General features: G+C 33.6%; 2 protein-coding genes across 5 annotated transcripts in view; one reads left to right on the top strand and one right to left on the bottom strand.

The window, feature by feature from the left end:
- The window catches only part of Atg1 (serine/threonine-protein kinase unc-51-like protein Atg1), a 46,643-nt gene extending 36,934 nt beyond the window's left edge, over positions 1-9,709 (top strand). For 2 of the 4 annotated variants that reach the window (XM_068777215.1, XM_068777216.1), the window contains exons 8-16: positions 832-1,025; positions 1,196-1,303; positions 2,695-2,812; positions 3,130-3,287; positions 4,048-4,165; positions 5,401-5,532; positions 6,871-6,989; positions 8,153-8,291; positions 8,819-9,708. In XM_068777215.1, the coding sequence (XP_068633316.1) occupies positions 832-1,025; positions 1,196-1,303; positions 2,695-2,812; positions 3,130-3,287; positions 4,048-4,165; positions 5,401-5,532; positions 6,871-6,989; positions 8,153-8,291; positions 8,819-8,904 (1,172 nt within the window). In that variant the 3' untranslated portion in view covers positions 8,905-9,708. Of the gene's footprint in view, positions 1-831; positions 1,026-1,195; positions 1,304-2,694; positions 2,813-3,129; positions 3,288-4,047; positions 4,166-5,400; positions 5,533-6,870; positions 6,990-8,152; positions 8,292-8,818 lie in introns of all 4 variants that reach the window. The other 2 variants (XM_068777213.1, XM_068777214.1) reach the window with 2 other exon arrangements.
- Positions 9,710-10,124: 415 nt separating this feature from the next.
- On the bottom strand, positions 10,125-13,848 carry thoc5 (THO complex 5). Its single transcript, XM_068777197.1, has 5 exons — positions 13,620-13,848; positions 13,408-13,545; positions 13,040-13,330; positions 12,163-12,502; positions 10,125-11,402 (listed from the first exon to the last, which is right to left on the bottom strand). Exons 1-5 carry the CDS (start codon positions 13,713-13,715, stop codon positions 10,195-10,197), a joined length of 2,073 nt encoding a protein of 690 aa, XP_068633298.1. The 5' UTR covers positions 13,716-13,848; the 3' UTR covers positions 10,125-10,194.
- Positions 13,849-17,384: the final 3,536 nt, after the last annotated feature.

Consider the following 17,384-nt stretch of genomic DNA (forward strand, 5'->3'; position numbering starts at 1 on the left):
ACGTAATAACAATACACCTATAATTCATCAATAAATATGAGCAATGAACATTATTGTCGTTGAAAACTATACAGGGTGATTGGTTATATGTATCAGAGCTTTGAAGAGGGAAATGTATAGCTCATGTGTAAATAAAACCATTACCAGACCTCATTTTTATAGATTAGAAACCTTTTCCTCCTAAATTTTACGTTATTTTTTATTACGATAGTAGTACAAGCAACATGATGTTTCTCGATAAAGAGAGATGATGATGACATTCAATGTCGTACCGAGGTTCTCAAAGGAGCCCTTGATCTTGTTCATTTAATGAAAATATTAAAACAAATACACTCCCAACCCGCTAAAACTATAAATATTAGTAAAATAAAGTATATTATTCCGTCACGAAATATACCCTCCTTAAACGATCACAGTATATATGTAATTTTTACAATTACTCCTACATACATACAAATAAATGAGCTATTTCCCTCATTATTAATTTCAATTATAATAATAAAAACATTGCTAACGATCTTCTATTGTTACTGCAATGAAAGTAATACATGATTAACACAGTTTTAGATAACCTTCCACTCCACTGTATGAAGCTCGCTACATCAAATTGACTGCCTATATAGCTTATGTCTCGAATGATTTATTAGTTCATGGCTTCGATAACATTGCTTAAGGAAACTAATATTTCCTGCCACTTTTTCTATGTCGTTAGTGCGTCCGATGGGGGGCCCAGCCAAGCATGTTTACATGTTATTTTTAATTTATATATGAAAAGGATTATATATATATATATATATAAATTTCATAATCTAAGATCCTAATGATATGCAGCCGAGTCATCGGACACCACGTGGGCGGGGGAGGAGGACTTCGTGGTGGTTGAAGCGACAGAGAGCGGATCAGCGGAGTGCTCTGGACAGTCCTCGGGGTCGGAGGCGGCTCCCCGGCCGCGGTCTCTTGCATTGACGCCAGCGTCGCCTGCGCCCGCTTCCACGCCGTCCGAAACACAGCCACCTCCACTTCGGGTCAGTTTTCTCCATCTGTCTGTCGCCAAATAACCTTTTCAATATGTGTAGCAAAAATTATTAACAACACTTTCAGTATGAATATCTACAAATAATATTTTTGGTAGGAATATAACAAACATAAAAACGATTCTTTAATTCTAATATTTGAAAATTTGCTTGTTACGCAGAATCCTATGACACTTGGATCAAACGTGCCCAGATCGCAACCAATCGACGTGCTCCGATCGAACAATAGCCGAAACCCGACCAACATCGGGTCCCTGTCTCCACCATCCGTAAGTGATCTGATAAAGTATTGTCGCAATATTTAGTAAAGGTTATACTGACAACTCGTATTCATATATTGTATTTTGTAATGCTCTAAAGTAATACTATGTAAGACTGTACTGCCAGAAGTTATGGGATAATCCCATTCCAATAGAAAAAAATAAATTAATGTGACATGTTTTAGAGTGATCACTTAATACAAGTTATGGGAAATAGATGTAAAAGCTTTAAAGCTTTTTGGTGACAATTGTCATACATTCTCCCCTTTGAAGTCTTCACTTATGATCAATCATACTGTATATGCAGACGCATAGTATGGTTATGTTAAAATTACAATGTTTATAGCTAAAGTAATGGGAATTTAACACAGATAAATAAACATTATAATTGTATCATGTCTACAATATATAGTTATAATAAACAACAACTACTTAAGGTGCCAGCTAGACAAGGACCGTAGTGTTGGTAAGATAAAAACACATGTTTAAGAGTAAATATGGAGTTAGATGTAAAGCTTACAATTAAGTCCGTATCAATTAGAAATTATGAGTTTTATTAGCGGCAGGGGAATAAAAAAAAAGATTTGACTAGCATTTCACTTACAGTCCGAGTCAGAATTAGCTCGCAGATCTGTGAGCCCTGTTACCAACGAAGTTGTAACAGCCCCACAAGGCTGATAGTGAGGAACGGGGAGGTGTTCCTGCCAAGACTCTCGACGGGGGTTAAGATTGATGTGACGGAAACGGTACTGTGATGTCAAAAAAGTAAAGTTGGATGGAAACAGTTTTTGAACTGGCCAACTTTATTTTTTTGGTATCCACTCAGAGCACAATCAATTCTAACTTTTACGAAAACTATTCATTCGTACTTACAAATCGGCTACAATGCAAATTACCATAGTTAGATCTAATCTCCTATGGTATAAATGTAACTGCTTGAGGTCAACCAGAATCAGCTAAATTTTCAAAGAGGTTTAAGAAAACAAATCTGCGAATCTCTGGTGTAGACAAAATGTTAGTAAAACCCTTATATTTTGGACTTTATTGTAAATAATGAACAAAGCAAATGCAAAGCTTATTTTAATTTATGCTCCAATTTTATTATTGTGAAAATAAACAAAATCATATTTAATCTTTCAACACTGTTCATAAAAACTTTAGTAGGGGATTACAAAATAATATATTTTTACTATATTCTTAAATTTAAAATAAAATGTACCCTTAATCGGAATGAAACATAATATTCTCTTAATAATGTAGCCTTGACACATTAAACTCCGTATTATTGGCCACTACAGTCACAATATTTTTTGAACGCCAATTTTTGTTCGTACGAATTTAGATTGTGTTGCTAAAGAGTAGAGATTGTCCCAAAGTAATCATATGTGGATCATTTTCAGGTGCCTTTTACAATGGGCACGCCGCCGTCGACTCGTCGCCGCAGCGCGTCTGGAAGCTCACCCCCCCCATCGCTGTGGCAGGTGTCTCCCACTAACGCTAGTCCACTCCGCAGATCAGGTATGTTGTCTTATATATTTATACGATGTCTAAATCATACAATAATGACGGATGCAGAGGATGTGGACGCTCGTTGAGGATCCCTCGGGGGAACACAAGAATCTACTTTTTAAAAGAGAGAGGCTAAGTTCCTGCGCCTTGCCCTCTTCAATGCGCTAAATTTGCAAATGCCACTTGTGCAGCAGTTGAAGGCAGGTCAAAAAAACATTTTTTTTACAATTGATTTTTGAAACACCGTGATTTATCATACGATAAGTAAGAAATCCTTCATATACAAACCATTGCAATTTAGCGACAACCATTTTAATTATACACAGGTTCGTCCCCTCCGGTGTCATTGGCGCTCAAGGCCAGCGGTGAAGCGGCCTCTCCCAAGCGCGGAGCGCTGCCAGACGCCCTTCTACGCGGCCTCAAGTTGCACCAACCCGAGCCGCCTGTCTACATACCGAACCTCCAAGAAGACACTATACTAGCGGTATGCGGCTTGAATCATGAGATTACATAGCCTACAGCGATAATTTTTCCATAACTAAAGTGTCATCACTCAATGTACTTACAGGATGACAATATACTCGTAATACTTTCTATGCTACAACTGTAGTGTTTTATTATAAAATAACGATCCGAGTAATGTGCCCATTGACAAGGAAATTAATTTTCGTTATGTCAATATACAGAGTGGTGGGTCAAGGTGTAAAAGCTTTTAAAAAAGAATCTATAGTTTCAGAAATTATTAATAAAATAATGATAACATAAGCGTTTTCAATATTCGGATTACTACATATTAAAATTAATTATTATTGACTACCTGTTTTTGACTTTTACTATTATTTTTCTGTAACGTTCCCATAGAAAACTAAATTACACAACATATTCAAGTGACTACTTTATGCAGCTTGTTTAGAAATAATTAGTAATGCTTTAAAGTTTTTTGCTGGCAACTAAGCTAAACATTCATTCCATTACAGCTTTTACATATATAACAAAACACATGTGTAAAAGTACGCCAGTATTGAGAGATCCAATATAGTTATTGTGATAATCAACTAGTTCTATCATAAGCAAATTGATAATATTCTCTATTTTTAAAAATCTTTAATCTGATCTATTTCCATTTTTCTTTTTAAAAAGTGTGAGAAATGAAAATGGAAATTAAGGTCTTAACGTAAGTAATGTAATAAGTTTTCCAAAACCTTGTTTTTAACAATTAAAATTGATATTTATTAACTTTTCAGGAGGAGCATAGCAAAGTTTTCTCACAACTTAACTTCGTACTTATGCTCGCGGAACTTCTGTCCGATCTTGCCGTCTCATGTGGGGCTCCCATCGCTGCCCTCATGGACACCTCAGATGGTATGTATTTAAATGTTAATTATTTATTTAATCAATTAACCAAATGTAACAATCAATACTATGGTCCAAAAGTTATCCAACTTTTCAAATATATATTGTATTTCTTAACTTTCGTATGTATTAACACAATGCTCTATGTATTAGTGATATTATATTGGTTCACCAAATTCTATTATTATGAACAATAACAGAATAGACCGATAGACGCGGTGGGGGTAAGCCCCCACTGGCAGATGCGAACAGTGCAAGACCGACCATCGTGGTGACCTTAGGTGAGGGATTATTTGCAGTGGGCCTCTATCAGCTGACATAATGGTGATCATTTATAATTGTAGAATTAGAATTCGGAGGATAGGAAAAGTAGCACAATGATAATAATAAACGTTACAAAGGTAGATTGATATTGCAAAGAAAACTATATTAAAATTATAATCATTAAGTAGTTTCTTTGTTTATAGAGCAACACAATTTTCTTTATACGTCGATCATACATTTGTAAGAAGATACCAAGTTTCAGCAATTTTAAGTTTTTATTTCTATGATTTTTCGGATTTTTTCAACATTTAAGTCTGGATTTGCATTGGTAACATTGCTACACTAAGTCATTCGAGCTATCAGAAAGAAAAATAGATGCTCTAAATTACTTACACTGATTTGAATTAGAATTCCTTAAAAAACATCAAGCTTTTACTTATACGGTGCCTCATATATGGCCCACATTTTAGAAAATGTCACATGTGTAAGTTGACTACTACGATTGATTAGCATGGTCATCTCCAGAGTTTTGCGTGTCGAAAATTTACCACCCTTTCATATTCAAATTTATTGCTAATTTAAAAAAATATGCCCAGAAATCAAAATTACATAATAGAGAACTGTATAAAAATGTATTTATTTAATAATACAAAAGTTATTTACCTACAAGTGGAATAGAGCATATTCTGACTAAACAAATAGTTTTTTTTTTACAAATAAATCAATTTGTTGACAATTACAAAATAATTATCTTCTAGACCGTTATTTATAATTATTACATCAATTACTTATTTTTTTTGCTAAAAATAGATGTGTCATGAAAAACTACTAATTCACAGAAATCTAAAAAAAATAATAAAAACATATGTAACGTTACCCAGCTTGCCCGTATAAATATTCGGCGCTGTTGATTGGTAACAACCACTAAAGAAATTCTAGTAACACTTTGTACGTGAGTAAGTTTTATGTGTTCCCGATAGCAGAGCGTTGTGGATCGAGCGTGCGACTAGGGCTGCTGGTGCAGGCTATGCAAGCGCTGGCAGCTGGACTTCGCCTTGCCGCAGCGCACTACCGCAGCCGTACGCTGCAGCCTACGCCGCAAGTCCGCAACGGTAAATACTACTCATGAATCTTTGAACATACGCCTCTATTGCTGGCCACTATGACTGATAACTTACCTCTTTCCCGTTAATCGCGTTTCAACACGATTCAAAACATCTTTATGCAAGTACACTTTTACACACACTTTTGAATCGTCAATTTAATATCATAAGTATTATACTACCACCGGCTCGTAATGCTGATCTGTTGAGAAGAGCTGCTAAGAAATTTTGCAGTTACTCTTTTTAAATAATATTCAACAATGCTGCATGTATACATTATCAACTGTGTAAATGAATCAACACCAATATACCAAGTTCCCCACATTTCGCTCAACTAAAAACTCTTGAAAGCTATAGTAGGGATTATTAATTAAACAAATAAATAACCGAAATTGTAACAAGTAAATGATTTCATTTTTTTTTTCAGAAATCTAACAGTTTTTTAATTATTCTGATATTACTATAACGGGTTGATAACCATTATAGTTATATCAGAATATTAAAAAAAATGCGACAATCACTGTTAAGATGATTCTTAACAGTGATTGACACATTTGTTATATTAAGCTATTCCCTTCCCTTCATTGTTAATGTATTTTATAAACAGAACCAAATTTCATTTAATATATCAAATCAATCCGACTTTTACTTATTTTAACAACTTATACATTATGCAAAGGCAGATTTAATGCTTTTTAGGCATTTCTCTCACATTATCTCTTATTCTCTGTCAGTCAACCCAGAGTAGTGCAGAGATAACCAAGAGACGTCTCTATTATTTATTATTCTATAAGTTATAAATAATAAAAGAATGAATTGTAAAATGTTAAATAAATATTGGAAACAAAACAAGTATTTTAAAGTAGCAGACCGGAAGGAATGGTGAAAGAAAAAAGGCGATTTATGGAAGGTGAAGGAATGAGAGATAATGTGAGTGAAAAAAAGAAGCATATTATAAAGGTAGACATGAGTTGAGTGAGCAAATAAAAAAGAATGTGAAAAAACTATTAAGCCGAAATTGTCCCTGTGTACCCAAGGCAGGGAATGTACAGCCCCCATTTTTGGCGGACACAAAAAAAACTAATAGACTTGGTACAGTAGTTTAAGTGGCACTACAATAGTAAATCTGTCACAGTTAAAATAAAAGTAAGAAACAAAAACAGCTGCATACAACTATGACCTTTGTTACATAGGATAACATGCCTTATTGTGCTGTAAATTTTTTAATGTTCTGGGTCGACTAAACATGTAATTTCATATGTTAATACAAGTGTATTAACATTAAAATAGAATTAAATTAATTTTATAATATGAATCAAAAATTTCAAAAGGACAATTTGTTGTCAGTTGTTTCTCTGATGAATGGCAAGTACAAATGGATCCTTAACGAGTCGAGGAGGCTGCACGAGGCCGGAGTCATGCCCGCCATCTGTGATAAAATCCTGTACGAACACGCTATTGAACTGGTAAGATTCATATGACACATTTCCAACTAACCATCTGTTTAATATATTTCATTATACTAAAGTGTGAAATTATTATTTTTTATTCTAATTTTTATAAACTAAAGTATGAAAAATAATAGGCAGCTGTCAGGACTGAAAGGTTCTCGAGTGGCGCCCCCACTAAGTGGACCGCCATAGTCAAGATCGCGGCAAGTCACTGGATGCGGCCAGTGCAATACCGGTCATTGTGGCGATATTAGGGAAGACCTGTCGTCCAATGGCCGTCTACCAAATATGATGATGATGAATAGGCGGAAAATGTAGTTGAAAATCAGTAAAGTTATCATCGTTTTATAAGTTATGCCATCGAACCTTAGGGTTAGATGGCACTTCATCCACGATTTAGGAGGTCCGGTGTTACTCGGTAAGGCGGTCCAACGCAGCCGAAACGATCAACATGCGCCGCACATTTAGTTTAGACCTTATCCTGCGACTCTTAAAATCCATACATGAATGTTAGCCATTCTGTCGACTAGAAGAAATTGCTAGACTACATCAAAGATTGATCCAAATCAACTTTGCAAAATGCTTCCATCTAAATTATCAGAATTAAAATAGAAGAACACTATCCAAAGTGTATACACTAATCCTTATTTTATAAGCATTTTGGTACAACTTTCCCAATCATGTTAAATAATTTATGTAACAATCCTACTTTATTCGCTTTTAGTGCTCAATGTAACCTCAACCCAGTGAAACAATATTTGTCAATAGACATATTCACTTGATTATTTAGTCTATTTATTAAAGTTTATACAGGTGATTGGTTGGATTTGAACCCTATTCCAATAAATTTGCTCATTCTAAAATATGTTCAATTATTTTTTTATTGAAAGATGACAGACCCATAACTTCTGCCAGTACAAAATCTGCAGGGAGAGGTAGTTAACAACGTTAATTAATTTTAAAATGTAGTAATCCTAATTATGACGAAGCCTTTTTTTATTGATGATCATCACATGATGTTATTATTTCTGAGATCTTTGATTTTTAAGAGATATCTAGATATATAGCTTTTACAGATTTATTCTTTTAAATCCTTTACAACTATTTCCAACCACACTTTACGTTAGGTGCAACTTTCTTGACTTGATAGCTAAAAAGCAGTATATGATCATTTACAGTGCCAAATGGCCGCTATCGAGGAGCTCTTCGGTGACATGAAGGAGTGCGAGCGGCGCTACATGTCCGCGCAGGTGCTGCTGCACTCACTCGTGCAGCGACACCCGCTGCACCCTCAGCACCGCACCACCCTCTCCAAGTGTTAGTACATTCATTATATTCTATTCAAATTCAATAATTCTTTATTCCACATACAATGGATTACATCTCTTGTTCGCGCCAAGTTAAGTCTACCACTTGTGGAAATACCTAGGGCCTTACAAGAACAGATGAAAGAAACTCCGCGAGACAATGTATTTTTTAAATAAGTTAAAAATACAAAATTTAATAAACATTGATATAGCTTGAAAGCAATCACGTCATTTACAAGATATGCTAACTTCTTTGCAGACATTTAAGGGTTAGCCTTAGCACACAGACTCATTGAAAATTTTTGTTACATCTAGCAATAGAAGCTCTCAGTGCATTTTAAAATGGGATAAACTTTAAATTTAACGGTTACTATTAGTAGAAGATGTTTCAAAATCTGCAAGTGATGTATGAAAAATTTGTATCAATAAAATCATCTGTTGCTTTCATCTACTTACATTAGTGCATTTTTACCAGTGATATATTGACTCAGTCTCGTGAATGAAGTATTTTTAAACATTTTTTTATACTGTTTACAGACCGAGATGCCGTCCAAAGGCGGCTGAATTGCCTCAAAGGTCCACGTAAAATCATGGATGTCAAATTAGAAACCGGGATCTCATAATACAACATGTAGTAACCGGCGATAGCTATGTAAGCACACCTGACGAAAGATGTGAAGTGATTTTATTTTGTTGTCCGAAACGACTTTCAGTGGTTGACTAAACTATGTATAACTAAAGTGCGCAAAAAGTGAAAGTGAACCTAATCTATTCCTAAACACGCAGTTGTTTAGCAAACAACATTACCAGAGATTGCAATAGTGTGTTATATTTTTTTATCGTGCAGACCTGCTGCGGTCGCGAGCAAATGTAGAGTATTAAAGAACCGTCTAAAAAGTTTTATCGCTGAATGATTCTAGTGTGGCTTTAAGATTAGATAAGTAGTTGTCATTGTATCCCGTTTGAAATTAACATAATAACCCATATTGTTTCTTATCATAGTACAACTTTTACAATAAAGCACATTTTCATATTTTATTTTATTAAACTTTGTGTAAACAAATTAGAATTTTTAAAACAACAGAAAATAATAAAAAAAAATGTATAGACATTGTAGTATTGTTTCTGAATGTGTCTCCAATAATACTAACGTGTTATTATCACTAATTTAGTGAATGATATATGAAAAAAAATTGAGGTAATATTTCTAAACAGAAATTTTTAGAGATCTCATTTTCGACCAATAACAATATGGCATTTCTAGACTAAGTTGTGAATTATGTATTACATATTATTGGGATGACCGTAAGTATGAAATTAACTTCTACATATGTTTTTCTTTGTTTATTTCTAAATGTGTTTACTTTCGGTTTTTCTCTTCAAAGATATTTTAATTACTGTAATAAGAATAAAGACTGTTGTATTATAAAACAAATATTTGTTTTATTTCACATTGTTATGTTCCATGATGTTGTATACCTGATACAGATCCCTATGCCTCTTATCGTTTTTTAATGATCTTTTCATATTGTCTTTCCTTAAATTTCAACATCTTTTATTTGTTACATTTTAAAAGACAAAATTGTTTACCAAAAAAAACTTGTTGACTTCCACTTGATAAAAAAATGTCAAAACTTTGTTATTGTAAAATTATTAAATTGTTAGTGTAAAAATATTTAGAAATAGATAAAAAAAAATGTTGCAGTAATCCTTTGTGCAGTATTTATCGCTGAAACTAAAAACTAGCTCTAAATAAATATATATATATATAGCTATTTAAGGGAAAAATCTTATAAAATACATTTTACCTTAAAATAGTAATCAAAAATTAAAATTGTGTTGATTGAATATCTTTATTTTTTATTGTTCTTAAGTTAAAAAAATGTTATTAGCCTATTTATTGATAACCTTGATTATAATTGTACAAACAAACCCGGACCTTGCTTCAAAAATTTATATGGCTTACTGCGATTTCGCCCGCGAACTGTTCTAAACATCACTTTGTCTGGAGGAAACTCTCCAGATCCACTAGTTTCAAGTAGTATGTCAATGCACGTCAATAATTTGGTGATTTGAGTAGAAAGGGTATGAGCTTCAAAGTCTTCCTTATCCCAATTGGTGTTTATAAATCGTTCAATATCTCTTATATCATCATTGATACCAGCATGATGAGTTCCATTCCAATGTAAGGTCAAAGAAAACAGTGGTGAAGTTTTAGGATAATCACTGCTCAGAGCTACAAGTGCAACTAATTTTGCAGATTGTCTTGTAATAATAGCTCTATATAGCATATGGTCAGCAGTAACTAAGTTTTCTGCTATTAAAAAAGCAGTAGAAGGTGATTGGCTATATTCAGGCCAACCTACCGATTGCCATTGTGTCAGAGACCCTGATAGTCTAAGAGGCGAATTGCTTTTAATGGGTAAAATTTTTCCACACTCAAATTCTTGTAGTTCTTTCATTAATTCCACCCTTGCCTTCAACCTTTTCCTTAAAGTAAAAATGAAATTTTCAACTGTTGCTACACTCAAGCTTTGACATGGTTGCAGTGCTTTATTTACTTTACTATTGTCAAGTACTACTGTCATAAAATCTAGACCACACATTCTTTGAGCCCAAATGTATGGCTTTCCAATTTCCGGAATAAAATTTTGAAAATTATCAGTAATGCCAGCAGCATTAAGTAAATAAGTGGTGGCTGGATGAGGTGAATCATTGCCTGTATCACCTTTATATAATTCGTTTAGTATACAATCACCATTTACAACATCTGCAGCTGATACTCCTGTGATTAGCTTTGGTAATGCCATTGTAACTTTAACAACAATAATTTTCAAATTAAGCAAATAAAAGAAAACTAAATTTAAACAAGTGCCATCTTCAATTTTAACTGATACTTTAACATTTAAAGGATGTTTTTGTAGAACTTGTTTCTTTTTAGCTTCTGCTTTTTCTTCTCTTGATATTTTAACTGTTCTGTGATGACGTTTCTTTTTTTCTCGCTGGTCTTCATCATTGTTATCTTGGTCTGAATCAGAATCATTAGATACAGCCAATTCACTTTCCATGTTTGTATTAAGTTGTTCTAGCCTCCTTGCTTCATCTTCATCACCAGAAATCCCTTGAAATGAATGATAAATTTTGCTTATTTCATATATAGAACACACATAGTCAATTATAAACTTACAAAGATTAAACTCTCTGGAGATGACAACTAAGCCTTTTTTTAGCCTAAGAGAACATCATCTCAAACTTTAACATAACCATGGATATACCATAGCTGAATTCAAGTTCCCCTTAAGGAAATATGTTATTTATAGTGATGGTAGAAAAAAGAAGAACAAAAGAAAATAAATATTGCTTTTACTGCTCTCTATGTCTGCCATCCATTGCCAAGCTCTCCCATTAGGTGACTCCACAATGGATAATCTTAGTGATATATCTGGTAACTTATTAATTACATTAATAGAACAAAATGGTAAGCAAAATGATCTATGGGCCTAATAATATATATAAATATATATGGCTGAAATGATCAGCAAAATGTTTACCCGAAACCCTTTTAATGACAAAGCAGTGCTAATTGAGTGTCAAAATTACAAAATATTTTTTCTACATCACATCTATACTTTACACTCAACTCAATTCAGTAAATAACTTAATACATTAGTAATTAAATTTATTGATACTAAATACACAGTGTTTGTTTATATAATGAATGTATATTATGTATTTTGTTTTTCACTTACAAAATCACAGATTAAACTAATGTTGTTTTTAAAAAAATAAGAGTGAATGTAGACTTTTTTGTTACATTTTCAACGGAATTAAAAAGTTATTAAAACTCACGGAAATTATTAAAATGCTCTTTTCATACTTACCAACTGTGAGATTATTCAATCCTAGTACATCAGAATATGCACTTCCATTGGCATATAACAAAAATAAAGGTGGAGGCAGCAGTGATGCAGCTCTTGCTTCATCCCTTTTTTCATCTAAGCGAAGTGCTAAACATTCTTGCAAAGGTTTTGTTGCCTTAAGTACATCACGAAGGTGAGGTGCAAGGGAGTCTAGCCGAGATCTGGCTGCAGCAATAGCCGCTGCTACACGCTCCTTAGAAGACACAAGTTCATTGCAAGCACCAGCTAACTCACGCCGCTGTCTCAGTTCCCATTCCAACCTCGCTAATTGTAGCTGATGTTCATCATTTTTAGTGATATCCTGAAATTTTATTTAAAGTCAAGCACAGGACTTATTAAGAACAATATTTAAAAAAATTGTTTCAATCAAAGATACATTTGGAACTGATACAATAAACATTTTCAACAATATGAAAATTTGTTTAAATTAAAAATATTTTAAATATTATCTAAGCAAATATTCTTCTTATTAATATGTAATTTGACCTTCATTCACTCAAAAACTATTATTGTAATAATGCCAAATGTGAAAAATAGAATAGATTGAATTGAAATTTTATACAGAAAGAATAAAACCTAAAAAATTGACTGAATTTAACATCCATTTTGAAACTTCCTTAAATATAATGCTATTAAAGTATATATTTGGATAATGAAAAATCTCCTTTTTACTATTAATTGATGTTTTCATTATTTAATAATAAATTGAATAATAATAATAAAATAAAAAATTGTATGTATAAAACAATTTTTTTAAAAAGAGAGATAGCTAAAGTGCACATTTTAAAAAAGTTATCAAAAGTACAACAACAAATCTTTCATTTAATTTTGTACTTACTGGACGGGAAATTTCAACAGGTGCTTCTTTATAAAAATCTTCAAGAGGAACCAGCTCTATTTCTTCATCTTTAGATTTAAATTGAAGACACTTGGTAACTTCCTTATTGAGATGATCAGCCTCATATAATAAATTCTGCAGAAGCAAATGTGTGGAATCCACCCGTTGCTTCTCTTTATTCAATGCATCCCGACCGGCCCGTGTGCGAACTTTCTCTAATCGGTTCAATTTTTTCAATGCAACTAACAACAATGAAGCCTCTATTCTTTTCGCATTTATTTTTTCTTTGCTCTAAAAATAGTAAATCACCCCTTTTATCACTAAATATCCTATAACACTTTTAATATAATGTAATACAAACTAATTACCTCATCTGTTCCCTTCGTTTTTAAATCAGCTATTTCAGCAAAAAGTAACCTCACATCTTGGCATATTTTTTTAAATAGAATGGCATCTTTTTCAGCAGATCGTAACTGAGCTTCAGATTCTTCGAATTCAACGACTCGCTACAAAAGTGAATAGAGATTTTAATAAATGATGATCAGTATATTGAAAACATACTAATAACTAAATTATTTACCTTGTATATATCGACAGGTACTTGTTTAGCCGACTCGCTGGTGGAGTTACTGGTTAATTTACGACGTTTTTTAGCAGATATATCATCTTTCCCCATTATACTTATATGTCCCACTTATAAATATCTTATGCTTTAGAAAACTTTTTAATTACTTTCTTTTAAACAATAAATTACTATCAGGTCAAATATAAACCATAAATTACTAGTCAATCCTCGTCAAGATATTGTGTTCACCATGGACAAGAAACTATACTCTGTGGAACAATCCAACTTGTTAATAATAAACTAGAAAAAAGGAAAAACGTTCTTGCTTACAAATTTATTTTATAACGAAGCTATATGGTTGCGGTTTGTACTGTAAAATAATCCTGTAATACATATATATTTTTATATATAATATAATAATATATAAGTATTACTTTAATATAATAATATGAAATATATTCGACCATTATACGTCATATACTTTATACTTTCATGACCTCTTTGAATATTGTGTTGATATCGGTTTTATACATTTTCGATCTCGGAAGGAAATTATGCTCTATGGAACATGTGTGACATAATCAACCAAAGAAAAGGAAATAACATAATTGCTGACATGTGCTGTTTATATATTACCTTACACTATATAACACAGCAATAAATATATTGTATATAGTGTTACCTTATAGTAAATTATATTAAAAAGGTTAAATTAATTGCTTATACCGGTAGTAATTTTTCATATCCTTTTGTAATTTACGTGTAATTTTGACTTATTAAAATAGTTACTAAATTTTTAATCGTCTCTTATGCCAGAGAGACAATCTGAGTAGGTATCATCTCCTTTAGAAGTGTGCAGTATTTATTAATTCAGTTAGATTCAGTTTATTAATTCAATAGTTATAGCTATCTGAAGTAATACAAAGAATTTTGCCATTTATAAAAATAGGTATCATTATGAATATATACATATATCATCATAAAAATTTATATTGTATATGTTCAATAGAAAGGGTAGGCCAGCGACGTCGTACATCAATGGAATGTAGAATATACATAAGTGAATTAAATCGGTTATAAAAAATGTCTCGTTACATTCAATAAAGATTAAGTTCGCATTCAGATACAAGGTAACTTAATTATAGGCAGGGCTGTATGCCTACAATAAGCGACCATATTTATTTATTTTTACTTAGTTACATCCCACGAACTTAAATATGTCGTCAGTCCTCGACTCGTGGTCGTCACCTAATGTGGTTCATTCGGTTCTTCTGCAGATCTTTTTATTTCCGAATCAATCTTGCAGCAACACTCTGATCCTTTCCATTGCTCTCTGGGTGACCGTGAGCCTTCTTATGAAGCCCATCCAAAGCCACCACATCTCGAATCCGTATGTCATCATTGGCAAAATCCGTTGGTCAAAGATTCTCGTCTTCAGATACTGCTGTTTTTGCAATTGTTTCGGACCTCCCCGAACTCTGGTCATCCGAGTTGCATTCAGCGAGTACTCTCTCTCTCTCAAAGTTGGACTTACCTATTTGGACACTTTGTCCCAGTTATATAAAATCATCTACAACTTCGTGCGTAGTAGAAGGATAATTAACAAATAAATTTTGGAGATCAAATTCGTATTGACCATATTAATTTTAATGCCGACTTGTCTCTAGAGCCTCTGCTCTACCGAGGCCATCGATCATTATACCCAGGTTTTCCAAAGTCTCAACCATTATGATTATGTCATTGGAAAACTGGAGGTGAGTGATGTACTTGCCGTTTGTTGTTGTCATGCCCGCTCCAGTACATGAGCTGGGAGACATCGTCAGTTTCGGAGAGATAAAATATCCCTATTTTACCCCTCTCTATAACTGGACAGGTTTCGAGCTCTGGTCCCATAGCCGGACTGACATGGTGGACCTTTTCATACGAGCACTTCAACACCTCGATGTACCGATAGTCTATCTGCCACCTTCGGAGAGACTCCTTTACAGCCCAAGTCTCGACCGAATCGAAGGCTTTCTCATAGTCCATATTCGCTAATTCGCGGCCGATTGTACTCTTCAGTCTTCTAAATAATTTGCATTGCGTACGTATATGGTCAATGGTATTAAAGCCTTTACGGAAACGGCTTGTTCTAGAGTCATCAAGTCTGCCTGCGAGACAATTCGCAATGACCCTCGAGAGACGAGAGATGAGTAGATGAGGCCTAAAAGTGAGACGGGTCTCAAATTCTTCAGCAAGGGATTTATCACAGTTTTGTAAAAACAGCACCATCACTCTTTAACATATTTTGGTAAACTGACGCATCACTGTTTTTTATGTACTAGAGGGTCATATTAATCTCTATCAGGCTGATATTCAGACGATTTCCGGTATAGCGTCGAGTCTGTAAAAACGAGTTCCCCAGAAATATAATTCTTCATATACATCGGGCGAAATGCTGATGATTTTTATTGATTGAAGAGAATTGTTTTCATAGTTTTAAAATCGTAACTCTTTCACCTCCTCCTCCAGTCCAAAAAGCTTCAGGTGAAACCGCTAATCCTCCCGTTATATGTTTTCGGGACCCGTTGCCGGTGATTTCTTAGCACTCCTTACCCCTTTTTTATGGCCCTAACTGCTATTGTAGCTAGGAACGGCAGGGCCGGGGGCAGCTCTGGCTCATGTAGCACCCGTGTGCAATAAAACCCTGGCGCCCTCTAGACATGACCCCACTCCCCGCGGTTATAACCATTAACTTTGCCGTTTGCATTTCGCAGGCAGGTTAGTATTTATGATACGCAGAGGACGCTGTTGCTCATCCTTTGGAAAATGATTCCTGTGTCGCCTCGTAGGCCATTCATGGAATGAAATGGTCGCCCTATTTAGTGTTCTCCATGCCGGCCCCCATACATGGGGCGGTACTTTGTTATATGGAATTAAGGTTAAGGTATTTAATATATTGTTGTTGGCGTGCCTGTATAAAATAAGTCCAGAAGCATAATTCTAGCGTATCAAACTTGTTTTTTGTGAAATGTACAGTCGATTCTATTATATTTTACAGTAGCGAATGTTTCATTCAATTATACTCATAACGACTAATCAATGATACTCATAACGACTATAATGTCTGTTATTGTTATTAAAGGACATATGATCAAGGACTCCGGCTTAAGGTTGAAGTGCATAGGACCCCATTAAACAATTACTTCTACGGATTACATAAATTCTGTAATCGTAAACAATAAAGAAAAACAACGTTGCTAATATTATGTAATAATGAAAAAAATCCCGATGTTTGTTTTTATTAACTATTAGACGTGTAACGGATATACTTTTAGATATGAAACTATAAAAAGCCATTACGAGCTATAGTCAGGTGAAAACTGGAATTTTGTTTAGTATAAAGTCAACATAATCAATTTCTGATACTTTTATTTAGATATTGATACGAGGATTTCCTTCCTGTTATTAAACGCTTGTGTAATTTTTAATATGATGTCTGGAATCTGAATCGAGATAATTAAACTTCTTTATGTAATGATTTTATGTTATGATATACAACGATATTTTTATTATTCTTGTATTATACTAATATTAAAGATTGTTTTTAATCTATCTATGCTGTTGCAACCATTTGAATAACTATGAAGGTAACGTTAACAGTAAATATTTTAAAAGAAGAAAATGTTAATTCTAACACGGCCTTTTACTTGACAAATGTGATCATAACTTAAAAACAGTATATGCCGTGTTCATTTCAACCGTGCGGTGAGCACGACTCGATAGCATGGCTAGTACGAC

The sequence above is a fragment of the Battus philenor genome, unplaced genomic scaffold (genome assembly GCF_028537555.1).
Source record: "Battus philenor isolate CCGP_79_NKW_IND1 unplaced genomic scaffold, ilBatPhil1.0.hap1 SCAF_13, whole genome shotgun sequence".
In the NCBI taxonomy this organism is placed as follows: Eukaryota; Metazoa; Arthropoda; class Insecta; order Lepidoptera; family Papilionidae; genus Battus; species Battus philenor.